Source organism: Thunnus maccoyii, chromosome 8 (assembly GCF_910596095.1).
Source record: "Thunnus maccoyii chromosome 8, fThuMac1.1, whole genome shotgun sequence".
Taxonomy (NCBI): Eukaryota; Metazoa; Chordata; class Actinopteri; order Scombriformes; family Scombridae; genus Thunnus; species Thunnus maccoyii.
In genome coordinates, this window is record NC_056540.1 from 20,806,860 (window position 1) to 20,834,535 (window position 27,676).

At 39.4% G+C, this 27,676-nt stretch overlaps 1 protein-coding gene across 4 annotated transcripts; it reads left to right on the forward strand.

The window, feature by feature from the left end:
- Positions 1 to 391: 391 nt before the first annotated feature.
- On the forward strand, positions 392 to 27,224 carry arhgef6 (Rac/Cdc42 guanine nucleotide exchange factor (GEF) 6). Of its 4 annotated transcripts, none has more exons than XM_042418890.1 (22): positions 392 to 695; positions 1,957 to 2,040; positions 3,896 to 3,980; positions 7,043 to 7,164; positions 7,545 to 7,749; positions 7,992 to 8,044; positions 8,613 to 8,707; positions 10,031 to 10,126; positions 11,109 to 11,231; positions 14,632 to 14,770; positions 15,131 to 15,190; positions 16,368 to 16,526; positions 17,847 to 17,933; positions 18,515 to 18,596; positions 19,224 to 19,339; positions 19,547 to 19,726; positions 20,870 to 20,890; positions 22,687 to 22,783; positions 23,009 to 23,095; positions 23,223 to 23,322; positions 23,593 to 23,647; positions 24,661 to 27,224. In XM_042418890.1, exons 1-22 carry the CDS (start codon positions 531 to 533, stop codon positions 24,781 to 24,783), a joined length of 2,334 nt encoding a protein of 777 aa, XP_042274824.1. In that variant the 5' UTR covers positions 392 to 530; the 3' UTR covers positions 24,784 to 27,224. The 4 variants fall into 4 exon arrangements, with proteins under 4 accessions (XP_042274824.1, XP_042274825.1, XP_042274826.1 ...); XM_042418891.1 differs by having other exon boundaries at positions 393 to 695; positions 16,368 to 16,514; XM_042418892.1 differs by lacking the exon at positions 20,870 to 20,890 and having other exon boundaries at positions 393 to 695.
- The last annotated feature ends 452 nt before the right edge of the window (positions 27,225 to 27,676 follow it).

The window sequence follows — 27,676 nt, forward strand, 5'->3', positions numbered from 1 at the left end:
AAATACCACTAGGCGTGTATTGCTATCAGGAGAATCTACATGACTAATTTTCAACTCAATAAAAAATGTAAACAATATACATGCAAGAAAATTCAAGGCTTGTATGATAATGAGTGTCAACAGAGGGCATGTCAGTTTATTACTAACACCCCACGTTAATCACATAGTAGACGGTACATTTTTCTCTTGCGAAATATGCTGATGCACAAGAGATAAGCTCACTGGCGGAGTTTCCTGATCCTTGCTGCAACTTGACTTGTAATGCAATATGAGAAAAAATGCCCTCTGCCAGCATATGCTACTTTTCAGAGGAAAAAAAAAGACTGCTGCCTATTGTTGAGGTTCCTATTTGCCAGTAGGGGTGATCATCAGTTTCGCGTGTAGAAACAGCGATCGTCCTTCCCCCCACCGCCGCTTTTTTTTTTTTAAACTTGTAGCAGAAGTGCGGATGTGAGTTGCATATTGATACGGAACAGGCCGCCAGTTTTTTTCAGCAATGCGTGCTTAGGCAATGATCATTTATTGGAGCTATGAATCCAGAGGAGCAGACGGTAACGTGGTTAATATCACTGGGAGTGCTCAGCTCGCCTAAAAAGAATATAGCAGACCCGGAGGAGTTTTTGAAAACATCGCTGAAGGATGGGGTTGTCCTCTGCAAGCTCACGGAGCGTCTCATACCTGGCTTCACGCCCAAGGTGAGTTGTTGATATAAGTTAACTTAAGTCTACAAATGCCAAATGATCGACGGCTCTTGGTGAAAAGTAGGGAGGGGTTTGTTGAAAATGATACGGACAAGAACTTCCCCTGCAGCAGGCCCTTCATTTTGTGTAGCTAGAAACTTGAGCCGTGAAGTTTTAAGCCTGTTTTTTTTTTTTCTTCTTTTGTGTCACGCGGAATGCTGCACATGAAAGCAGTAATTCGCGAACTTTCAGATGTGAGATTTCAAGATGTGGTTTCCTGTGAAGCGAAGAAAAAGCGTTCCGCATTCTTGACATGAGTGAGTCGGTGTGGACACCCACCAAAAACAGAACAAATTGTGTAGCAAGAGTGCCTAAAGTATACATATGGACCCCACATGAGTGCCCAAGCAGGGGATTTCACCGGACTCAACTTTTCTTTGCAGCTCTTTTAACGTGTTGAAACACAACGTGAGTGTAACAGATGCTTAGTTTGAGATGACAAAGTTGATAATGATAAATAACAGTTGCAGAAACTGTTCGTCACTTCCTCCTGAAAGGGACGGTTCTTCCCGGTTGTGCGAATTTTTTTTTTCCTAGGATGGCGAAGTCATGACCCGTCCTACTCTGCCTCTGATTGGCTGACCGTGATATTCTTGCCCTATCCTTAACCAATTACACTCCTTATACCTAAACCTAACCAACCCAAGCAACGAAGGCAGCGGGGAGTAGCCAATCAGAGGCAGAGGAGGGCGGGTCTTGACTGTGCGACGTCCTCTCTCTAAAAACTAGCTAGAATAATACAGGAAGTAGTAACTTCCAATTGGTATCATTACTTTTTCTGTCTAGAGTGCCACTTTCTTTGAGTGGCTATCACATGTAGCTCTGAAAAGAATAATACGGACTTTGCCTAAAATCAACAAAAAAAAGCCAAAGGTCTTCTTCGCGACCTTTTTAATAAGGATTTTATATTGAAAGCTATAAAAGTAAGCGGATGTCTGGCTTTAATGTTGCGAGTTTGACACTTCAGTGCCGCTAATGGTTATGTATGCATGAAGGAGACGCAGGAAGACTCCACAGTTATTTTGTAAACTGTAGGTTATCTCATTCGGATCACTACAACAATGTTACTTTACGCCTTTTCATGTGTAGCTTAAATGACAGTATAGCTTCGGTCCGCAGCGTCTGATGAGTGCTTGTGTCAGATGTCTATCTGACATTACTAAGCTGAGGTTTATATATTTATTTCGCGTGTTTGTGTGTATGTGTGTGTGCTCAGTATTGCCAGGATCCGAGAACTGAAGCCGACTGCATTTCCAACATCAGAGAGTTTTTAAGAGGATGCTCGTCCTTGAAAGTGGAGGTAAGTTGCTTCAGTGTTTCTGTCAAGTTTCATGTAGTAACAAACGTGCGATGTTTTGACATGGGCCGACCTTTTTTCTATCATTATCTCATTACTTAGCCTTCTTCTTAGCCCACTGCAGTTTACAGAGAGGACTTACATAGAGCCTACACTCTTGCTTGTGTTGTGATCTGCTTACCCTGCTGGCATATGTTTTCCTCACACGTCCATGTGGAGTGAGCCACATAAACAGGCATGCTGTCAGTCACTCCCACTGAGCAGACAGGAACGAAACTGTTGTCCTCTGTGACTAGTACCTCTGTTGTCAAAACTTAGTTTTCACGGTGTTTACTTCCTTGAAAATTCCCCATCTCTCTTGTGCTGCAGTGACACTGATATTAGTTGGTTGCTGCAGGTTTAAGATTCTCCCCCAAGGCATACGCTACTGGCCTGTATCGCCAAGATATCCAGATGTTCGAAAGGGGCAAATGATTTGCAGATGTTGGGAGTGTTCTCTGTCTCTCTGCCAGCCTGTTTTTGACCGCCACACTGGACAGTAATTTCTCCTCCCACTTTATAAATAATCTTTTCTGGTCTTGAGTCACATCACTTGGTTTCTTTAAACAGCTAATTGAGTCAGCAATCCTGGCTCACTGCAAATTCAAGCGGTTCAATACTTATGCCCAGCTGGCTTGTTATGTCTGGGAGGTCCCCTTGCGCTTTTATCCACCAATCCTGCTGTAGCCCATAATTAGACCTTTTGCGGCCAGCCAGTAGCTCATGGGCAGCAGCTTTTGGAGAGCCACTGTCAAATGTATCAGCCAGGGGATGTCTGTGGTGCTACAGCGAGCCCAGCCCATCCTTTGGTCAGTGATGTGATCATGTTTAGAGAACTTTTTCTCTCTTTTTTTTTTTGCCATAGCAAATAGTGCTTGTTTGTCCTGTGACTGTATAAAGAAAGCAGTCATACTGCTTTCACTTCTGCCCTGAGATGCAGAAAGAGGAAGCGTCAATAACTGCTCAAGGCCTCTGATTCTTTCTGCCGCGTTATGAACTGAGTGAGATGATTTGTTTGCTCAGATTTTATATACTACAGTCATTTTAGAGTAGCATGTATTCATGATCATGGTCAATGTTAGTAATGGCTTTTACTTTCTGAGGTCAATAATGTGATGTAAGAGTCACTCAATCTTTCATTTTGATTTATTAATACAAATGTTTTTCTCCAGTATTTTCTACTTTTAAAAGTAGTGTTACAAAATCATTATACATAAAGCTAGCATTAAATTCTAGCTATTTTTTATGTGCTGAAAAGCAACCTGAGTAAATCTTCGTAGTCATGTATAACCTGAGCTGATCCCATACCTAAAGATGTGATGGTCACACTTGCTTTAACTCTGAATGAGGCCGGACACATCGCATGAGGCTGTACTACTCAAACTCTATATTTAAGATGTTTTATTTAAAATGCGAAACCTTATCTGCTGAAGGAAAGAAGATAGCTGTCTGACTGTGTGTGTGTGCGTGTGTGTGTGTGTGTGAGAGAGCATCTGTGTGTGTGCGCAAGTGCACAGCGAATCGCAAATGAGTCTGGCACTGTCCGTTTTATTACAACCCACTAAGTCACAAAATATGGGTCACGCTCAACATGTCAGTTTTTATCTCTGTCTTGTTATAGGCTTATTCAAATCCCTGTGTGTCTTTCATTGTCTGTGTTTGTGTCTCTCTGTTATTTGTGCTGCAGCCTGGATTGAGTGTGTCTCTCTGTCTGTGTGCGATCAGTAGAAATATTTTTAATTCTGACTTGCTGTCTTGTATGAACAGATTTTTTTGGGGGGGAGATTGGTCTGATCTTATCTCTTCCTTTTCCATCCAGGGGTTTGAACCAGAGTGGTTATACACTGGTGAGAACTTTGGCAAGGTCCTGACCACTTTGCTGGCAGTCAACTTTGCTACTCAAGGTAAGAGTTGTGCTGTCACTCCCTGAACTTCCAAGCTCTCATTTTGGGGACTGCTTGATAACAAGGTCGCATGATGGTTTTCATCATCCATTCATCTACCAATTGTTTCCTCAAGTAATCAATTATTTGTGAGGTCTGTAAAATTTCAGCCAATTGTGAAAAAATGTCCAATACAAGTTCCCAGAGCCCATGGTGTTGTGTGTTGTCCAGTCATGTGTTCAACAAAATGATGTTGAAAACTTAAGGAGAAATTAGAGCTGCAGCATTTAGTTGATTAATCGATTAGTCGATCAACAGAAATGTAATCGCCTATTTTGATAGTCGATTTGTCGTCATCCTTTAAGAAAAAATGCTAAATCTCTTGTTCCACCCTCTTAAATGTGAATATTTTGATGATTTTTTTAAAAGTGATTGACGTTTTTCGCCATTTTCTGACATTTTATACATCAAATGACTAATATACTGCATGAAATGTGTCTTCAGTGTTCAACCCTCCACTGTCTTTGTGTAAACTTTCCATTAAAGGCACTTTAAATATTGAATACACTCTACATGTAGCTATATATCAGGAGTGGCCAGGTGAGGCTTTTTGCCTTGTGTAAGTACCATGATGAAGATGGGTGTCGGTCTATGTCCTTTTTCTCTGGTTTTGTACATTGAGCCCTTCTAAATCGTGATTGGGTGTGTTACCCGTGGGCAGCTGGTATGGCAGTGTGTGTTTGTGTCATGCTGGGTGCCATATTTACTCATGTGCATCCATTGCTCAATATATCCTGACTAATATCCTGCTTAGTAGTTTTTTTTTTGTATTTTGTACAGTCAAATTAAGCTCCAGTATATTTATTAATATGAGTTTATCACTTTTAGACAGGCACCCTTTTACTCAAGTGCATATCTTCAATAAGGACGCAGCATGAAATAGTTCGCAGTGCAGCAGCTCTACAGCAGTTTGGGGCTAACTGCTTTGCTGGAGAGTCCTTGTTTGAGGGCACTGAAAAGTCTCCCTTCAGTTTCCAGCTCACAGCTGCCAGAGAACCACCAACATTAGAAATATTTAGTCAGCGTTCTGAGGCCAATCCGCTGCCTCTGCATGTTACTGAATGCTTGATAATAGATGCATAATGTCCAGAGCTATATGAGAACATTTATTTGTGACATTCCTGTCCTGACTAGTGTGCCTTAGGTTATGCCAGTGTGACAGCGGAGATGAGCTGTAACTAAACATTATTTCCATTATCATTTAACCTGTAAATTATGTGTCTGATTAATATATTAGTCTATAAAATGTCCAACAATAGTGGAAAATGGCCCGAGGTGCAGCAGATCCTCACAATGTTGGAAACAATCTTTTTCCAACACTTTTCTCTGACTTTTGTTAATGCGTAATCAACATCTTGAGTGAGCTTAAATGAAGGGGATGATGTGTGTCACAGTGTGAGATGTGGACCTGAAGTCTTTGTCAGCGCTGGGCTCTTCTGCTTGATATGCAAATCTTTCATAGGCTGGCTATACCCAGCAGCTGTTCAGCGGTCGTCAGAAGTGAACTTGATTTGAAGTGGATTAGTCACAAGTTAGTAGATGTGTTTAAACATAAGAGGCCTCTGTACTTTCACTCGTGACCCTTTTGCCAGCCTTGCTGTGCTTCCCCGCATTATGTGTGTCTGTGAGTGGCTGCACAGCAATTGTGTTTGTTTAGGGTAAATGGTTCGAGCATAGCCTGCATACAAAAACAAGCAACGGTGCTAACCACAGAGCGTAGCAGACAGAAGGGCCTGTTACAGTAGGCTTGTGTGTGTGCATGTGTCTTTATTATATCAGTTAGCCTTCAGTGTGATGCACCCTGATGTCTCAGCATATGGGAACCATCTCCAGGCTGCCTCTCAAGGATTTCATCATCATAACATACAGTACATAGATTCCAGATGATTTGCTGATAAAACAAGATCACGCAAAAAAGTTTTACCATTGCGTATTTCACTGCTTGTATATGAAAGTGCTCTTAAGTGTTTATTTTAAGTGTCAATTTAAGTGTCAATTGTATGGCTTCCAAGTTGAACTCCTTATTGGATCTGAATGAGAGGTCATGAAGGCTCAGGGCGCATATTACACAAGAATTAGACAGTGGACCTGGCTGGCATCCAGCTGGCACTTGTTAGGGAGTCTTCACAGAGAGTGTGTTCCTGCTGCCATGTGTCACCAGTCAAGTGAGTACTGGCAACAAAATTGATACCTCTGTCAGTGCATCTCAAGGCCTGCACTCACAGAGCAAGACAGCTGGCAGCTACTGACCCTAAATCACTGTTCCTCTGCTGCAGCGGCTCAGCGTTGTAGAGAGGTTGGATGTTAGTGACATAAATATGAATTTGATTTTCTCCACAAGTCACTCGCTGGGCTGCATTGCAGATCAGAGACAGGGTAGGAGGAAATTATGTTAATATGTGTCAGTTAGTCAGGGTGGACGTATTTGCTGGGACCAAGAAATTGACTGGATCTGTGATCACTGAGATATACTGTATATTACTTATTTATGTATTAGTTTACATATTATAAAAAAATACATCTTTTTATGAAAGATTTACTGATTTGATATGTACACAAACACAATATTACCCGCATATACTAAGCAATACATGACTTTAAAGTGAGGAAATGCTTGTGAAGGAGAGGTAGGATACTAAGAGTGTATACAAATACTGTATTATCTGAAGACTACATGTTACCTTCCTTTTTTGCAGCTGCTTGGTGTTATTTTGGAGCAGAGTGCCAGTTTTGGTTAAATCAGATGATTCTATCAGGCATTTAAAAAGTGTAGTCTGTGTGTGCGCGCATCTGTTCACTGTCCTAGGGCTGTGCAGAGCAGTGGACCATACTTGCATGAATTATCATCAGGTTGTCAGCCCCTGTGCACCTGCGTCAGTTGTGATGTGTGTGTGTGTGTATGTATGTGTGCGTTTTCAAGATGATGTTATGCTGTTCACCTGATGAGGACAAGACCAGAGAGTTCCAACAGCATTGAAACCTAGATAACGGAGGCTCCGTGTCTCCTCTGTGTGTGTCCGTAGACTGTGCTGCTGAGAGGTCATGTTCGCAGTCCGGTGCCTCCTCTCCTAGTCAGTCGACGTCCTCACACACGCTCTCCTCTGCCAAATCCAAAGGTTCTCTGCGTAGACAATCCAAATCAGTGGTATGGTCTCTTCTATATATATCTAGATTTTCTGTCTTTCTGTTTTTTACACTCTTACATGCTTGAAAATATGTTCACCCCCTTTTGCACATTTTTTTTTACGTTGAATTTGATCAATTTGTGGGTTGCAGTAGTTATTTTCCTCAAGAGGACAGGATATTGCATTCCCTTGCACAAAAACATGTTTATAAAGAGAAGCACAAAACATTTTTACTATTTCTGTCTCAAGCACACAACACACAAGGATTTACCCAAATTTAAATGAAAAATGTGCAAGTCAAAAAAGGGGATAGTTATTTTTTTTTCATTGCACTGTATGTATGCACATCCATACGGATATTCTTTCTGATACTCTCAACGATGTTTGACCGCTCTAACAGGAGATGTCTGAGAACGGTGGAGGTGGGCAGCTGATGGTGAAGGCCCGCTTCAACTTCAAACAGAACAATGAGGACGAGCTGTCGTTCAATAAAGGTGACATGATCCTTGTGACGCGGCAGGAAGAGGGAGGCTGGTGGGAAGGCACACTCAACGGCAAGACGGGTTGGTTCCCCAGCAACTACGTCCGTGAGGTCAAACCCTGCGGTGAGTCCGGGTGCATGATCATGGGACTTTTGCTAAAAGTTCGCTTCAATCTGCTTTTCACAGTATTTTGGGAAGTGAAATGATGGTTTTATAGTAAGGTACGATGATGCCGTTGTTTCTAAATTGTTCAAGAAAAGCTGCTATCTTTACAACATCGGATCAGTGTCTGGATAGTCAACATAAATGTTATCGTTTTGACAATGATTCAGTTATCTTGACCTTGTCACTCATCTCATCTACAGAGAAACCAGTGTCTCCTAAAGGAACTCAGCTGACAAAGAACTACTACAGCGTGGTGAGTGAAAGTTTTGCAGAACATAATATATATTGTTTATGGCACTTCACTTACACACTGTGTGTGTTTTCTATACAGTCCGTATTAATGCTTGAAGCAGAAATCCATATATTTTCATCATATATCAGTTTCTTTTATCTCAACTGTATGATGGAGTTTGTCAAAAATGCAGGTTTGCTTGCTACTCGGAGATTTTGGTTGTTTGAAATCAATTGAAATCAATTTCTTTGGTTGATCATTTAGCAGAGTAAAATGAGCTGAGATTATCAAAAACATTTCAGAGCAGGAGAGCAGCATGTCCTCTTGACATATCCGTTTTCTTCTTTTTGTACATTTTATAGAGTTTTCCTGTTTTTAACTTCAACAAATGAGTAACTTCTCTATTTTAAATCACACTTGATCATCACTTGGTTTTCTCACTGTTTAAATGTACTAAAAATACCCAGAATACTGATGGGGAACTAATAAATCATTCAGATTTTTTTTGATTATTAACAAGTTCTCTGTCCTTTCTTGGAATCTGACCACATCAACATTATATATTCTGCTGATCGTGCTGCTTTTGCAGGTGGTACAGGACATCTTGGAACATGAGCGGGAGTTTGTCAAAGAATTACAAACAGTACTGAGTTGCTACCTACGACCCCTGCAAGCCAGCGACAAGTAAGAGCGATGACAAGGAGAAAAGACAAAGCCATTAATATGCAAATCACATATACATCACCAAAATATAACATGTCAGGAAGAGGGGAATTTGGATTACCTGGAAAATCTCTTTGGCTCACTGGATGATCCAAAAATCTTGAATTTGAATGTATTAAAGGTCCAGTGTGTAGAATTTAGTGGTGTTTAGCAGAACAGACTTGACAGAAATGGAATAACATATTCATAAGCATGTTTTAGTTAGTGTATAATCCCATAAACATAATAATCATTGTATTTTCATTACTTTAGAATTAGGGCTGGGCAATTAATCAAATTTTATTTTCAATTTCGATTTTGGCTTCCAATGATTATGAAAACAAGATAAGTGAGATAAAATGATTATTGTGCCGCATTCCGTTTCGCAATGATGCTCTCATTTTGTCTTGTGTGAAAAGTCCCTTTACAGCGGTGTACTTTTGCCCTTCCCTAAAAGCCCAAACTCACTGTCAGCCAGGCTGTGGCATGTTTAGTTCAGCTCAGGTCATGTGAGCCATTGTTTGTGAAAACCTGGTCAAGTCAGCTGCTGCATGGAGTTTGATGCGCGTCCATCCGTGCTGTTGCTGTACCAGTGCTGGGAGTGGCCAAAAAGGACGAGAGTAGTATTTCAGCAATCCTTTCTCACATTTTTTATACCAAATAAAAATTACATTATAATACACACCATATATTAAAAGTCTTTATAGTATTATTATTATTATTATTATTATTATTATTATTATAAGACATCAAGTTTTTTTTAAAGTTCAATAAATGCATGATGTTTCGGAGGTCAACGAGTAATCGTGTTAAATAATCGTGATCTCAATCTTGACCAAATAATCGTAATTATGATTTTTGTCATAGCTGAGCAGCCCTCCTTAGAATGAACCCTTTATATCTACATAGGGAGCGGGTCTTCTTCCACAGAGCCCACCGTGTTGCACCGCCATGTTTCTATGGTAGCCCAAAATGGACAAACCAAACAGTGGCTCTAGAGAGGGCTTTTTGCATTTTTCACAAGTTTTATGGCCACTGTAGGTTCTTCTACACGCTTGGATGGGGAGGGTGAGGCGTATTTAGTTGGTTTCTCACCACAAGATGGCACTAAATCCTACACACTGGTCCTTTAATTACTATCACTACTACTACTGTCATCTCGAAAAACATCTTCAGGCAAAGGTGTTGATTTATTTACATTGTAATTAATGATAATTCTTTACTTTATTATCAACTTTCTCTCTTTGTGCATATCGTAGGACAGTCATTGTCTTCTACGCTTATTCAAAATGTTTCTATCTTCAGACTGAGCAGTGCAGACAGCGCCACCCTGTGTGGAAACCTGGAGGAGATCCTCACCTTCCAGCAAGGCCTGTGTGTTTCTTTGGAGGAATGTACTAAGTAAGTCATTCTAGACTCGGCCCCCTTTGAAAACATCTGTAGTTTGAACAGTAGAATTCAACCCAGTCTTTCTATTGTAATTTAATCATCTCATTGGTTGGACAGGTGCATCTATGTGTGTGTGTTCTGCAAGACATAATTACATGCTTTTAGAGGACAATTCTAGCTTTCATTTATGTTTTAGGTCTGTTGCAAAACTGCACACACACTATACAGTACATTATTGCTATGTGTTCCTCAAGGCACACCGTATTTGATTATATCTCTGCAATCATTTCCTTCCTCCCAGACAACCACCTCTTTCTACAAATTTCTTCATGGCAATAAATAATCTTGCAGAGACTTAAAAAATGCTTAAAATGGTAGCTTTAAATTGCTTTTTCCAAATTTCAATTTGCACACATTGATTTGAAAAATCTCCATGTCTTTTGGTGTGTTCATGCACTGGTGGTGAAACTCTGACATCAACGACTGTTGGTAACAAATGATTGCCCTGGGGCAAAGAAAATACATTCATGCATCTTAGCAGGTGTGAGATGTTTTGGAAAATGGCTAATCGAAATTTAAAGTGTGTTTTGTGTAATAATTGCCCTTAAATTCTTAAAATATCTTAAACTATATCATTTGAGCTTGAGGCCTTGAAACTTCATATATTTGTCTTAAATGTTATGTTTTGTGGTGCTCTGTTAATCATGAGAAATCAGTCTGGTGTCAAAGTCCTGCATTCTGCCAGGTTTCAAAATTGCAAGAATGGTCTTTTAGTCTACCTGCCAGTAAAAAGGTCTTCAACAGGATAAAACTCACAGACGCCCTGAATAATGACAGTTTTTCAGTTTTAGGGAAATGATTCAGTTTATCATCATTACAAACCTTTCTCTTAGTCTCTTTCTGCATCTCTCTCTCTTTTCTTTCCCAAACCCTTTTCCTCTTTCTTCACTCCTACCACCTCTCTGACCTTGTCTTTGTCTCTCTGGCTTTGCAGAGTCCCAGAGGGCCAGCAGCGAGTGGCAGGCTGCTACTTAAACATGATGTGTCAGATCAAGACTCTGTACCTGGCTTACTGCTCCAGCCACCCCTCAGCTGTCTGCATCCTCACTGACCACAGGTCAGCACCTGCACACACAACAGCACAGCACAGCACAGCCACTCACCACCACAACAAAGAAAGGTCTGATTCTGAACCCTGAAGGTATTTCGGAAATTGGTTCGGTTGAATAGTGCAAACGTATTGCAGTGTTGTCACATGACAACCGAGTTAACTCATTTAGCTTAATTTTTCAGGCAGAGATTTCTGTATGCGTTACCAAGGTTCTTCCAAAACAGAAACATCTTTCAACATAAAATACTCAGTCTCAATTCAGTGGTTTCCAACCGGGGGGTTTGTATCCCCACAAGGGGTCACAAGATGAACTGAAGGGGTCATGAGATGATTTCCTGGGTAAGAAATAAGACAAAACTCAATTCTGCTACACAAAACTTTTCTCTAATCTTTGCTTTTTTTCTTCTGAAATTCTGTATAGTTTCACCTCTTCAAGCCTGTAAAAATTATTCAAATTAAACTGTCTGAGAAGGGAAAATCAACCTGAACATTCACCCTCACCAGTATAAATAGTTTTGTTTTAAAGGATAGGTTCACAATTTTTCAACTCTGTCTTAAAACAACAGTCAGGTGCCCAAATGAACATTGAAACAGGTTTTCTCATTGTAATCATTCCTCCTTTTCATAGTAGCTATTAGAAGATCCCTTCATAATGCACTTGCAATGTAAGTGATGGGGGGCCAAAATCCACAAGATTTCAGTCATCCAAATTATTCAAAGTAGATATCTCTCAACGTTACAGTCTTATTAGTGCCAAAGTCCCTCTTTTTGTTACTATATTTCCACCATAGCTCAAAGGGAATCACTGTCCGAGGAAACACAAAGAGGGAATGTGATGTTTAAAAAGACTATAAATGTGGCAGAGATCCTCTTGATATGACTTACTCAGACTACTGAAGCCTCATATAAGCTTCAGATAAAATTTTAAATACATTGAGAACCAATAATATAACCAATCTAATGACCTGAGAAGTTGCATACTTTGTGAATTCATACCCATGTATTCACAGTTGGGTGCTTTTTTTTGTCACAAGCTTACATTGGTCTTTGCTGTGGGATTTGTTTGTTTTGTTTGCAGCTGATCAACTGTAGTTTAGCTTTGAGCCACGAGGTGTCAGGCTTCCCATCTGTAAATGACCAGGAGGCTGAACTTAGTCTTGAGCAGATACACTGAACACAGATACAGTTCCTGTTTGCTCCGAGTTCTTCTTTATCGAAGAAACTGTTCAAACGTATCATCGTCATTGAGTGGGACCTGTCAATATTTCATAAGTCACAGTGAAATAGCAAAATGTCTATGGCGCAGTTAAAATTGTAGAATCTTGAGTGATGTGTGAGGTGTCTTGTCAGGTCCTACTATTGTAAGCTGCAGAAAAGGTTGAATTACACACAGGAAGCCATCTGTTGACAGGATATATAGACTTGTGGTTATGTTGACAGGCAAGCAAAGCACTTTTTCACAGTAAGCACATTTGAGTTTCAGTTGCAGGACTCTTTCTGTGACATTGACATTTACCCAATGACACCAGTTACTACAGGATACTGTATGATTGCAGTTTTGGATCACGGAAACTCATGAATGGTTTTACTTTCAAAGTACATTGGCAAGTTTGCAGTGAATTCAATGTGTCGCAGTTGAGAGCAAAAGTACAAAATACAAATTCAAGACATTGTGCTGCCTTTTAAACTTTTAATGCCATTACAGTTGCTTGTGGTCCAGGTGTGATATACTGTGTGTTTTTCACAGTCATCACAGTATGAGTGAGCACCACAATACTAAGTAATACTGTAACCTGTAAAAGTGGTTTCTTGTTAGGGCTGTTTTTAAGGTTTCATTAGAAAATGGTTTGAGTTTAATTTCATGACTTGACCTGACCTGACCTTTTAAAAGACCTGAGAGTTGCAGCAGACCTGCAGTTTTCTTGGAGTTTGTTCAGATATGTGGTGCATAAAAACTGAATGCTGCTTCTCCAGGATTAGTCTTGACTTTGGGAACAGAAAGCAGACCTGTCCCAGACGACCTGAGAGGTAGATAGAGGTGAGGAGGTGAATGGTGGATAGTTAGGTAGATAGGAGGTGGATAATTCATAATGTAGCAGAAAATCAGAAATGTATTTTGGCCCTAAACCATTCAGTGCTTTATAAACCAGTATTTTGAATTCTTTGACAGACAGAAAGCCAGTGTAAAGATCTGAGAACTCGAGTTATGTGATCCACTTTCTTGGTCTTAGTGAGGACACGAGCAGCAGCTTTCTGAGTCAGCTGCAACTATCTGATCGATTTCTTAGAGAGACGTCGTTACAATAGTCGAGTCTACTGAAGATAAATGTATGGACATGTTTTTTCAAATCCTGCTGAAACATAAGTCCTTTAATCCTTATATAATATTATATATTCTTAAGTTGATAGTGGGCTGACTTTGTCAGTTTTAATGTGACTGTTGAAATTCAGGTCAGAGTCCATGACTGCACCAAGATTTCTGGCTTGGTTTGTGGTTTTTAACATTACTGATTGAAGCTGAGTACTGACTTTTAATCATTCTTCCTTGGCTCCAATAACAATTACTTCAGTTTTATCTCTATTTAATTGAAGAAAATTGTGGCACATCCAATTGTTGATTTGTTCAATGCACTTGTATTGGACCATAGTCTGCATAATCAGTTTGCATAATCTGAGCCAATGGGAGTATGTAGATTTTGAACAGAAGAGGCCCCAGAGTGGAGCCCTGGGGAACTCTGCATGTCATTTGTATCTGCTCAGATATGTAATTACCTATAGACACAAAGTAGTCCCTGTTCTTTGAGTAGGATTCAAATCAATTCAGTGCTGTAGTCCAGTCATCATTTTCATTTACATCTTTTTATTATGGGCCAAATAATCAATATAAAATATACCATGATATGGTCTCTTGCTAGGCTCATACTCTGCATTTTATTACTCAGTAAATTGATTATTAAACATTACTTTTTAAATTTTTTTTTTTTTTAGTTTTAGGATACATTTTACACTTAACCTACATGGATAACATAATGTTTAATGAATTACTCTCTTGTACTATAGAGCATATGCCAAAATTGACGTCATAGAACAACCATCTTTACTGTATGCAAAATACAGGAATCCCAGCCCAGGAAGGATACCATCCGAATGCAATGTTGAAATGGAATTTTAACTCACAGACATATTAAGTGAAAGTCATGAACTTTATATTGAGGCAAATTTTTAATTTACTCTGAATGTTAATAGGGGGGAATTATTAAATAATGGTTATGGTGACACTAGTGATTTCCTGGTACCATCAAGTCCTCATGTTGTCTAAAATTTGCCTCTTTGAAGTGCCCTTTAACCTTGAAGTCAATATTTTTAACTGTGCATAAAGAAGTGTGTGTTTGTGCATGTTTAACAGTGAGGAACTAGACAAGTTTATGGAGAGCCAGGGAGCCAGCGTGCCAGGGATCCTGACCCTGACCACCAGTCTCAGTAAACCCTTCATGAGGCTGGACAAGTACCCCACACTGCTGCAGGAGCTGGAGAGACACGTGGAGGTACAGGACAAAGTGTCTAAAGTTATACTGAAATAATATTTGATCTAAATATATTTCTTAAATGATCAATAATAATAATATTGTAATATACATACTGTATGTTTGTCGCTACATTATGGACAGCTCTTAAATATTACTGTTTTGTTAACTTTATTTATCTCTAATAAATGAGCAGTAATATCTAGCAGTGTATATAAATGTTAAGTTAAAAACTGAAAATGAAATGAGTCGTAAGCCCTTTCAATTCCTGACTTCCTCTGTATATCACAGTATATCTAGTATGTGCACTTGCTTTAACATTTAGAGGACTCTATTCAGGAAGCTACGTTTTATCTGATGTGTTCTATATTTCTACCACAGGAAGCCCATCCAGACTTTGCTGATATTGTAAAGGCAACAGCTGGATTTAGGAGCCTAGTGGTAAGTCTGGGATGTCCAGGGGGGCTCTGCATGCTTAAACTACACTCAAACTATATCAGCTTTGTTAATCTCCGTGAGGGATTAGGCTTCCCCATTCTAGTTAAACAGCATGTAAGCCTGTCATGTCAATTCTCAATTATTGGATTGTAAATCCACTGGATTTTTGTTGTCATTTATTTATTTATTTACCTGAAGAAATTCAAGACTCTGTTTTGTGTCAAAGTTAATGTATGGTATTCTACTGATTTTGTTGGTTTTTCATGTTATTTTCGACAGACTTATTTGTTTAGAGTTTGACAGTTTTATGATTGGGCAGTTGTAGTGAGGTGGGGCGGGGAAATAATGAACATGTCTGAGCTTTTCTCTGCTACATGTTTGGTGATTATGTTGTTCCAACAGTGGGTGTGAACTGAAATGCCATTTTAGAAAAGAAGGATTAGAAACAAGCAACCACATTGTGTACCTCAGTGAGCATCACTGTGAGACACAATTTCCCCGGTATAGCTCCGAGTTCTTTGTAAGAATAGATGTGGTGACTCACACATGTCTCTTTAGCACAACTACTGCACAAGAAAGCGGGAAAAAAACATGTCTCATAGTACCGACTATTGTAATTTGCAAGTCTGATTTTCTTTGTGTGTTCTGATTGTGTGGTTGGGTGGGCAGGCACTTAAGAAATGCCAGTTATATCTCTGCTTTACTCCTGCAGATTGTCTTTTTTGTTTGTAATGTGCAATGGAAAATGACATATGTTGCATTGTCATTTTTCTGGTCTAAAGAGGGAGAACCCCTGGCAAGCACCTGAAAATGTTCTATTTAATGTTGCAGGTTACTCCTTTATACCTATGAAAAAGATGTTAAAAATAGAACTTACTTAAGTAAATGGTATCCACACTGGAAAAAAATGTTCTCTGCCACTCATTACTAAATATTTCTAAAGGGCAAGAGACCATGCTATACTTACTTTTACAATTAAGCAACCACCTTTTTTTTTTTTTTTAAGAGTTGGTGTCAATTTTTTTAGATTATGGAGTTTGGAAAATCAAATCTAGAAACTGATATGAAAAGCAATAATATTTGTGAAAAGCTGCACTCTGTATCTAAATAATTTTAATGAATTATTATGACACATTTTTTTCATCTTCACTGAATGATGTGTATATTTGCACGTGTTTAGACGCAGTGCCAGGACCTGCGGAAGCGCAAGAACCTGGAGCTCCAGATCTTGTCAGAACCAGTGCGTGGCTGGGAGGGAGACAGCATGAAGAGCCTGGGTCACGTGGCCTACATGTCCCAGGTCCATGTGAAAAATGGGTCCAGTGAGGTGAGAGACAAAGTGAGGAGACAGCTGATGGAATAAGATTTTGAGGTTAAAGGGGAGGGAGGAATGTAGCCCAGAATGACTTGATAACCAACACCAACTGCCATTTCTTTATTTAATTGTGAGGATTTAGCCGTTTTAGTGAAAGCTGCAGATAAGAGTCCCCAGGGTTCCATCCAGTCGAAGAGAATAGATAAGCATTGCAGAAAGGGAAACTGTTAAAGGAATTATTGCATTACTAAGCACAAAACGTGACTCAATATGTGCTGAGAATGATCGAAAAGGACTTCTTTGTGATTCATTTCCATTTCCATGTGTAAAAGACTGGAATAGTTTATAAGTCATTTCTTGTAACATTAAATTAATCATGTCCCCTTTTTTAAATTAAAGCCTGCCGGGCCCCTCCCCTACTCTCCTATAACAAACATTAGCAGTTAGTCATAACTCCAGTGTAAAAAAAAAATAAATAAATAAAAATGCATTGCCAGTTTTTGTCCTAAATTTTAGCCTGCAATTCAGACAGCTGCATTGACCTTCATTGGATCAAGACACATGCAATAAATTTTCTGTTCTTCTGTGTCCATATCCTGAGATAAGTGACGCCGTCATCCATCAGCTTTATATTGCATAATATGTGCTAGATTCAGAATGCATTGTGGTGGTTGATGCAGGTGAACAAACGGAGGAAGTGTGAACAACAACATTCTACCTCGAGCTGAAGTGCTCTAGATTTATTTGACTAATGTGAAATCTCACCAACAAAAATTAAGGGCGCTGATGTTATCTTAAATTTGAAATACATTGATGTCTTATAATTTCTAAAAGATATAAAGGGTTAATCATTTCCTAAATGTGTCAAATGTGTATCTATAAATCTTGTGTGGTAATTCAGTATTCCCTTTTTAAGTGTCAAAACAGAAACATATGTAGGCCATAAGCAAACTGAAAAGCAAACTGATCTTTCTTGTTTGGTTTCTGTGTAGGGGTCGACTTTGAGTCGGTGGTTGGAAGAAAGCCCAAGATAGAGATTTGGATTCAGCCTCTTTTAATTACTGCCAACCACTTTCCAACCACCATACCAGTCACTATATTTGTTGCGCAACTCAACCTTCATGTCAGCCAGTCTCGTTTTCCATTCATATCACAAGCAACAGTTCTGCCAAACCAGTATCTCGTTAATAACTCGTGTCAGTTCTATTGCTAGTTTCGTATCAGTAGGTTGGGCATAAACAAGAACAATGGCTATTTAAGGAACTTGTTGCAATACATGTATGCAAAAACTGTATGTCCTTTATAGATCACTTTGGAACCAAAACTTTTATGTGTCTCTTGCAGGAAAAAGAGGAGCGCTACCTAATGCTTTTCCCTAATGTATTAGTAATGCTCTCTGCCAGTCCCCGGATGAGCGGTTTTATTTATCAGGTGAGCTACTGCATATAAAGTATGTCCTCTACAGCAGTCCTCAATTGGCTTGGGTTAGCCAAATTACAAAAAAACAACATATTTTCTCAGTTATCTCCAGTAGAATCCAGACACAGACTGAATTAAGGTCATGTTTTCACAGGCCTGAGATATCTGTGAGATTTCTGTTGCAGCCTCAGTGCAGTGGTGGTGAATAGAATTTCATTTGTGGTACTCAAAACAAAAAATGTTAACAGCAACATTTAATATTTAAATCATTATCATCAATTGTATTTGGGTAGTGGCAGAAATCTCAGAGGCCTATATCTCAAAACCTGGGCAAATAAAATAAAAAATATCTGCATTGCTAGATATAACTGGAGGTTTAAGCAAGAGAATTTATTTACATGGTGAATCTACCTTTTAATTAGTTATATTTCCATTTTTCTCATTTTAATTTTTATGGACACATAATTCCAATTCACTTCATTGATTTCAGGTGATAATGAGATATATATATATATATATATATATATATATAGTGTATCTTATATCTATGACATAGTGTCTTATTTTGTCTCCCATTTGTTCCTCCCATCCAGGGAAGACTGCCACTGACAGGCACCACAGTAACAAGACATGTGGAAGAAGCAGACAATGTCCACTATGCCTTTGACATCACAGGTTTGTATCCAAATCTCTGGAGAACATTAACACCCTTCTTTAGTTGGCATTAATATTAAGTGCAGGACTGTATTTTTAAAACTCTGAAGTTTCTCACAGTTGTTGATCCGATCTCAGCTAACTAATTCATATGACAGAGCTGTAGAATATTCATGTGGGTGTCTGCACACTATCCATAAAAGGATATCAAACTTGCCCCACTTTTTCTAAAAAAAGGCATTTGCAACAGATATCAAATCAGATAAAGCATTTGATTCAGATAATCCAGTAAATGTGAAGTCTTAAATTAGCAATTTCTTGATGCCCACAGAAGGAAATAAGTCTCCTACACGACATAATCTCCAAAACATGTTGCTTCACATATCTTAGACACATCTCATTATTTTGGACACCCTTGTGTCAAACCAGGGAAACAGGTTTGACAATGTGAAGTTTGTTTTTAATCACATATTTGTTGCTATCACACTGTATGAAATGCTACATTTTGGGGGGAATATGAACTACAGTAGACCTAGATAAACCTTATTATCACTGAGAATGACAACTGCATTCCTTGTATTTATTGTTCGAGTAGGCCATATATAACTTTCACTGAAGGAAGTGTGTGTGTGTGTTTCTGTGCTGCAGGAAGCATGATCGAACGTATTACAGTGTTCTGCAGTAGTGCCCAGGAGTTACAGGAATGGCTCGAGCACCTTCAGCCCTTTACCAAAGGAGGCAGCCCTGCAAGCACCATCTTAAAGGTTCGGACGAACACATACACACACTTTTCACAAATACATGTTTACTGTATGTAGTCATAACAATACCAAAAGTGAACCTTGCACCTCGCTTAAGTGTTAAAAACCTTTAAAGACGAGACAGACATGAAAACCATTAGACTCAGCGTGTATCACCCATCTGAAACTCACACATTTCTTTGTCTTGTTTTCTTTGATGGCCCCATGTAGACAGTAGAAGGCAAGCCGCTGAGTATGGTCGGAACCCCCACTCACCTGTCCCACCTGGGCAGCCTCAGCGCCATTAGTCGTGGCCCCCTTGAACCACCAAAGATCAGCAAGCCCTGGTCCCTCAGCTGTCTGCGTCCTGCGCCTCCCCTCAAACCCTCAGCTGCATTGGGATACAAAGAGGTGGGAACTTCTAGAGCCATGCAAGCAAACCCACACGACTTTGATATGCATCTCATACACAGTCTTGCAGTGCATTGTTGTGTCGTAAACCACAAAAAGTCCCACACTACAATCCCACTCTGTCCCCCTTTTCAATCTCTACTTTTCAGACCTGCAGTATGCAGACAACGCTTCACACCTATCATGCAAATACAGTACACCAACAAAATTTACATGCATAACTCCATAACTCATTAATTGGACTACACATACTCTTCAGTAAAATATAAAAAAATATGCAAGTACTCAAAAGGATGAGATTAGATTATCTGGTCCAACCTGATCTCGAGATAGTTTTTGAAAAGCCCCAATTAGCTACACAACACGGGCTTTCAAAACAACAGGAAAAGCCTTTACATATATAGATGAGTGTTTTGCAAAATGCGTAGGCTAGCTAGATAAAGTGCATGGTGATTGTGAAAGGCAGTGACAAACAGTATAACAGAATTATGCAGTTAATAAAATATAGTTAGAAGAGCTGGAGGTGTGGCTGAAACATGACAGGATATGATATTTTTCGGAGGAAGTTAATTACAACAATGGCAGCATAATCACCAAGTCTGATGGGCATGTGCTAGGTGTTAAAAGCTACTGGTGCTCGATGAATGTCATGATGCTAAATCTGTGGTTCTTGTGGGCGGCAGAATCTTTCACACAATTATCAGTCAGCACTTTAAAACTTTCGGTTATCAGGAACTCCCACAGTCTGGTGATGTGTTGTTTTTTGCATATGCATGTATAGCAGTGTCAATAAGTCACCTGAAAATGATTGCGTCTCTTTGGCACTAAATACATAAAATACATTAACTCATTCCTGTCCACTGTGAGGACAGAAACAAGCAAGTGTGGATCTGTCTGGGTCTTTTTCTCTGCTATGCATAGTCTTGCATAACTTTCTTTTCACCAATTTTCCCATTTCTCCAAATATCTTTCTTTTTTATTTACATGAAATAATCAACCTATTCTGCAAAAAACAAAGAACAGGGGAAGGGCGGACGAGGTGTAAAAATGTTCACCGTTAACTCTCTATCACATCCTTTTCTTATCGTATTTTTCATGCACATTTCCCCTTTTTCTCTCTTTTTTTCATCCTGCCTTCTGTAGAGGATGTCTTATATCATGAAGGTAAGGTTAGATCTCAAGTCTGTTTCTGTTGTGTGTGTGGTAAAGGATGTGGGGTTGGGGGTTGGGATGGGTTTGCCTGTGTGTGTGTGTATGTGTGTGTGTGTGTGTGTGTGTGTGTGTGCGTGTGCGTGTGCGTGTATGTGTGTGTGTGTTTGCTCCAGTGTTGAGCTGGCATGCCATTGCTCTGTTTGCTTCACTCCTCCCTCATAGTCATCCGTTGGTTTCCTGTTTTCTGTGGCCCTGCGTGTCTGCTGTTTTTTTTCTTATTCCCTGTACTGAGTCAAGGTATGGTATCATTTTCTAATAAAGAGGCCTCCTCGTGCAACAGTATAATTTCTGTCATGTGACCTGTTTTTGGAAATCTAGACACAGAGTGAAGTCCTCTGAGAACCTTGATGTCTACTTATAAGTTGATTTTATGTTGCATGAGAACCTGCAATAATGTTGTACAATTTTAACTTCTCATCGTCCACTTTAATCAATCGCCAAGTGAAACTACAAATGAATGCTAACGGTCCTCTGTGTCTGCTGGATGTGTAGGTAATTGTTAAACACTCGAGCCATAATGGCAACTTAAAGCAATATTATATAATGGTTGTGTGTCTTCAAGCTTCTTGTGAAGTTCTTTAGTTCGCAACTGGCTGCAACAATAAATTATGCAGCTTTAAAGTGATGTAAATATCTCAGCGCACGGTGCACTTCGATTGATGTAGCAGGTGTACGACATGAAACGCAGCCAGTCATAGCACCAAATTAGCAGCATTCTACTGAGTCCCCAAAACACCGACCCGATGAGGGGAAAAAAACCTCAGTACATCTCTGGAAAATGCTACCTCACCAGTGCAGAAGTACACCTTGAGCTCTGCGCCTACGTTAAAGGGAATCCCTTGGCCCATTTAAAGGTTTTATGGTTTCCAGAGACATGATGCAGTCAGTTATTCCTCCTGATTCCTATAAAAGAGTTTTATGCATCACTATCATCATCACCATATGGGGTGACGTTTAGGAGTCTGTGGTAAAATTTCAGGATGCCGCATAAATGGGTTTACTATCAGGTTTGCTAATGCGTGTTGGAGTAAGCTGCTCCGTTCCAGCTTAGAGCACAAGGCAGGTGACATAATGTAAAGTATTTTAAGAGAAAAGGTGAAAGTCACAAGTTAGCACCTTTCCTCTGCACTGGTTCAAGCAGATTAGCACTGACTAAACTGTTTCTTTTTGTAAGCAGTAAGTGTTCACACCTCCACTTTTACTGTGCACAAAGACGAAACTAGCATTACGCTTATTTTGAGACCCAAAACCAATCCAGGAGCAAAAAAAAAAAAAAATCATTCATAATTCATCATTTGTAAAACCACAGATTGTAAAATATTATAACACCTCAACTTACCATGGCTTTGTGAACAGTGTATTTCCCAGTTAAATCTTGAATATTTTAAGTATTTTTGCTCCTGCCCTGACTGCGGTTGTAGTGGTTGATAACATGTCTTTGATGAAACCAGCTTACAAAATGTGAAAATCATTTTTACTTTGTGTAGAGGTGGTAGGCAGGATACATACTGTCACCTGGCTGTTTGGTCACAGTCATCACCACACGCTTGCTGCCTTGTCCGTTGATGGAATTTTGTTCTTTGTTGTTTTTGTTTGTTAAGGGATACGCGTCCCTGTAAGCTTTTGCATACTGTTTGGTTTGGAGCCTTGGCTTTACAGGTGTGTGTAGCAGTCTGTGCGAGCGTGTGTGTGCGCGAGTGAGTGTGCGCGCAGAGAGAAATACTAAATTAAATATCTCACTCCATCAGGACTCCAGCAAGAGTCCGCGGCCTATGAAGAAGTTCCTGCCAGGCAACAGGAAGAAAGAGCGGAAGCCATCTGATGACGAGGTTCAAACAAGGAAAAGTAGGAGTTTTGTCTCACTATAGAATTAAGTATAATGAAAGGCATAAAAAAATGGCCCAATATTGTCTTTTGATATTAAAAGTGCGGAATTTGTTCTTGATGATTGTGTCCTGCACCTTCCCTTAAAAAAAAAAACCCAGGAATGTGTGTGACACCATGACACCGTCTGCTGAATTAAACCTTTAAGTGTGTATTTATTGTAATGCTAATCTCTGGTTTTGATAGGCACGGCTGCGCTGGAGGAGGATGCCCAGATACTGAGGGTGATTGAGGCGTACTGCACAGGAGCCAGCCTGCACCAGACTACCACAGGTTTGTGTTTGTGGAGAAATGATTCTTTATCTACTACCTTCCTAGATTGTACATTCATCTTCAACAGCTCATATAGCCAAGAATCAAGCTTTTCCATTAATTTGTGTGTGTGTGTGTGTCTATGCAGCGGTGCGGAAAGAGTGTGTGCCTCAGGTGCTTCTGCCAGAGGAAGAGAAGATCATTGTGGAGGAGATGAAGAGCAACGGGCAGACAGTTATTGAGGAAAAGTAAGCACATGATTACTTTGGGAAATAGGTTTTTACACTGCTGTCGTGCTAACAGTGACATGCAGGGCTTTGCTGTTAATTGTATTTGGATCTTGGGTCTCTCTGTAATTAGATTCAGAAATATAATATTGATCCCATTCAAGCTGTTGAGACATGAATCTTCCCACAGAATTACCTTGAGTTGGGAGGCCAGTGTAACCTTTGGCCATTTTCTTGTAGACTCCACCCTCTGTAGCCGCATACTAATAATTTTCTTTTTTTTTCTTTCAGGAGCCTGGTTGATGCGGTGTATGCTTTAAAGGATGAGGTTCATGAACTGAAAAAGGTAATTGTTACTTTTATGTATTGAATGTGATCAGGAGTATTCAGCTACACTGTATGTGCAGACATGTTAGTACACGCTAGTTTTGTATTGTTCTTCTTTATGTCCTATTTTTGAGTGCAAATGTGGTTAAATGTACTAACCATTGACCAACACTGATTTTTTTTTAGGCCAACACCAATATTTGATATAAGAGTGTCTCATGTCTCTGATCAGAAAATATCAGTTTATGTTAATTTTGTTTTATGTGAACAGATAGCATGTTTGGATAAAACTATGAGTAAAAAAAAAAAAGTTAACAGTTTAACAATAGACTTTACGTGTTTACATTAAGGTCAATTTTGATGACTAAATGTGATTAATGTTTTAATTATTTTAAGGAATAGCTATAGATAAATGAGACTAGCATGTCTCCTGTGAGGCTGTACTTGGGCACTCGATGCTTTGAGCTTAATGCTAACATTGCTAACAGCGCGCTAACATGCTTACAATGACAACGCTAACATGCTGATATCAAGCAGCTATAATGTTCATCATATTCACCCATCTTAGTTTAGTAAGTTAACATTAGCTAACATTTGTAGTTTTGCAGGTATTTGGTCCAAAGTAAAATGTTGACCTGATGATGTTGCTAAATAAAAAGCCAATCCATCCAATAGTTGTTGACATATTTCAATCTGGACCAAAGTCGGGGACTGACCGACACACCGACATTGCCATCCTGAGAGTCTTGATGCTAGCATTATTAAACTTCAAATGAGGAGAAAATAAGTCAAATATACTTTAAAAAGGTGTCCAATAAGACAATTATTACTTAAGTTTACTGCTCTGAAATTTCTTTTTCATATTATGCCAACATACATGCTGATACAAATATATCGATCTATGATAACCAATATCCACCAATATCAGCTTGGCAATGTATCAGTCAGACTCCAGAATGCATATTTGAGTTTATGCAAACAGGAAGAGTCACACAGTTCTTGAATACCGTTGTCGCCTGTATGTTTTTACAGGAGAATAAGTGGATGAAACAGTTTCTGGAGGAGGAGCAGAAGTCTCGTAAGGAGCTGGAGAGAGTGGTCAAAAAACTGACCAAGCAGAAGAATGATTGTACTTGGGATGACAGCAGCCACTGAACACATCCACACAATCATCCTCATCCTAGTGCGGCTGTGTGTGTGTGTATGGGTACATTTATGTAAGCATGCTTGTGAAGGGACAGGAAGGGTGTGTGTGTGTGTGTGTGTGTGTGTGTGTGTGTGTGTGTGTGTGTGTGTGTGTGTGTGTGTGTGTGTGTGTGTTTGTTTGTTTGTTTGTTTATCTGTCTATGTTGTGTCTCCATATTTCAATCACACATAGCAGAGTTAGACTCCATTTCTGACAATGATGCTTGGACTTTCTTCACTTCAAGTGCTGGAACTTGATTTGACATCATGATCAAATCTAATCTGTCTTCCTGATCCAGCCCCAACTCAGCTAAACCAAGACTGATGGAGTGGGATGCTTCAAACATATTGCCTCTTGGCGACTGGCACTGTGAACACTCCCCAGAAAATGGAACAAGTTTGGACAAGTAAAAAGGACAAAACAAGTCCTCCGTCGCTTCTCGTGCTTCAGCTGGAAATAGAAAAGGAGTTCGAAGCCATCAAGTTCAATAGGTGTTCTCTTGCATGCACTTCTGTCACCAAGGGGACTATTTTCTTCTCTTCACATCATGTCATCATCATATTTTATTTGTCACAAGGAATCCCCAGTGGGAAACAAATTTTTTGAGCTTTCCTAGGCATGTGTGATTGGCATTTTTGTAACATTCAAAACTTCATATCACAACTTTCCCAGCTGTTTTGTTGGCGTTTAAGCAAGTCAAACAGGTTAGCTCACCATGCTACATTCAGTTGTTTCCAAATGCAGCCCTTGACTGTTTATTTAAAAACTGCATGAATGTACAGTGTTTCTACAGTATGAATTTTGCATCAGAAATGTGATAATCACGATATTCAGATATATAGTCCAAAGCTATCAGGGATGCAGCTGCATAATAAAATAGAAAAGGCTTAACTATGTATCATTTATTATACAGAGTATGTGAATAATGACAAAGATGTCACTCCTTCTCTTCTTACTAAAATATACTCAAAAATAATTTTAACATTAATTACATAGCCTTGCTGTATTTTGGATTTTAAAAGATCTTCTTTATTTATTGTTCATCAAAGCATTTAATTGTGGTGTTAGCCTTATAGATATAATTTGCTGCCTTTACATTAGCCCTGTGTGGAATTTTATTAAATTACACTTATGTGTAAAAGCAGAAAAAATATCCTTGTTTTGGCCAAGGGGAAATAGACATTTTTTTCTAATCATAAAAGAGGAAAAAATGACTTAAAGAATTGTAGAGAAGTCAGAGGCCTCTGTGGCCTTCCTGCAGAGCTGACGGAGCCAGACTGAAGAAATAAAAAGAGAGAGATTTATTTGTGGGTGTAGAGTAGAGCTCAAGTGCCTCCCGAAGGGGTCGATAAACTTAAGTGAGTTGAAGACCAGACTGGGACTAAATGCATGACATATTGGAAGTGTCACTGGTGGTTTGTTGTAATATTTCAACAGAAAATGGCTCAAGCTAAATGGGTATATATATCGGGTCTGAAAAACACACCGGGCTTTGCGTGCTATTCAAGGTGCAGCCTCTTTCCAAGGACCCGCAGCGGTACATTTCCTCATGAGGTTGAGTGTGTGCACTGTCAACACTGTTATTTACTCTCGCTGCACTGCAGAGCAGCAGTGGATGCTATTGAAATGCAATAAGTGACGGCTTTACTGACAGACCAGCGGGTTGGTCATTGTAGAGAAATTGCAATAATGATGACATTAACCCATTTTATTAACCAAAATAGACCAGGCCATGTGATTCAGCCGCCACAAAGTTAGTCTACTCATTGTAATCTATTTGCCTTTATTTAATCAATACTTTTGATATTGAATGTTATATAACAAGGTCCCAATTTTCATCACAAATTATCCAAAATGTAATAATAACACAGTACTGTACAATCCCTGTTTTCTTGTGCACCTTCTCACAGGGAGGTCAGAGCACTGTGTAGGGTACAAGGCAGCACCAGTTGATCTGCAGCAGAGTCAGTGTCTTGCTCAAGGGCACTGCAGCAAAATAAGCGCTTGCTCAGGTGCCGGAGCTGATCTTTAATAGTTATTTCTGGCAGCCAGATTCTTTCCAGCATTACAGAGAGTCTGCTTCCTGTACAGATGTGTAACTCTGTTTCATCATATGTTATATATTAAGATCAACATTATTGCTGTCCCTGTATTTTTGAATTGTCTTTATCACGTATCATATACTGTAGTTTTCAATTCCCAATAGCCTCAGTAAGCGCTTACTGGTGGGAGGGGGTTGAATTCCAGTTTCATTTTGTTTATCTGAAATCACATCTCCAGACCACTGTGTGTATTGTTTTTTGAAAGGTTGTTCTATGCAATTATTGTTGTTGCAAGTATTGTAATGCTTTTTTTTCTAGACACTCTGTACTTTATGTTTGGTATGGTCGTTCTTTTATTAAAAATTTAATATAATAAGTGTCGTTTTTACCTGACATCAATTTCATCACACCATTTAAGAAATGGAAATCTCCAAAGATTTAAAATGCAAGTGTGTCAACCACATATACATAAACTCTGTTTCCTTATTAATACTGGAAAATCCATTTCAGGTAGGCTTTTCCATGCAGCTTTCAGCACATGTGTGGCTCAGGAATTTGTAGGTTGTTGCGATTCGGTAGCAAGAAACCCTTTACACGATGGAAGAGGTGACTAGAATAGATGACATCCTGTGAGTGTGTGCTGCCACTTCATCTGTACACACCTCCATAGAGATTCACACTTTCCGTGCTATTCAACTTCACCACTACAGTAACATGTGAAACACGTTGCTAGGGTTTGTGATGTCTGAGGTGCTAACTTTAAACTTGCACTGCATCGCGTTTTGCTTGTGATGGATGGGGTGGGTAGACCTTTTAAAAC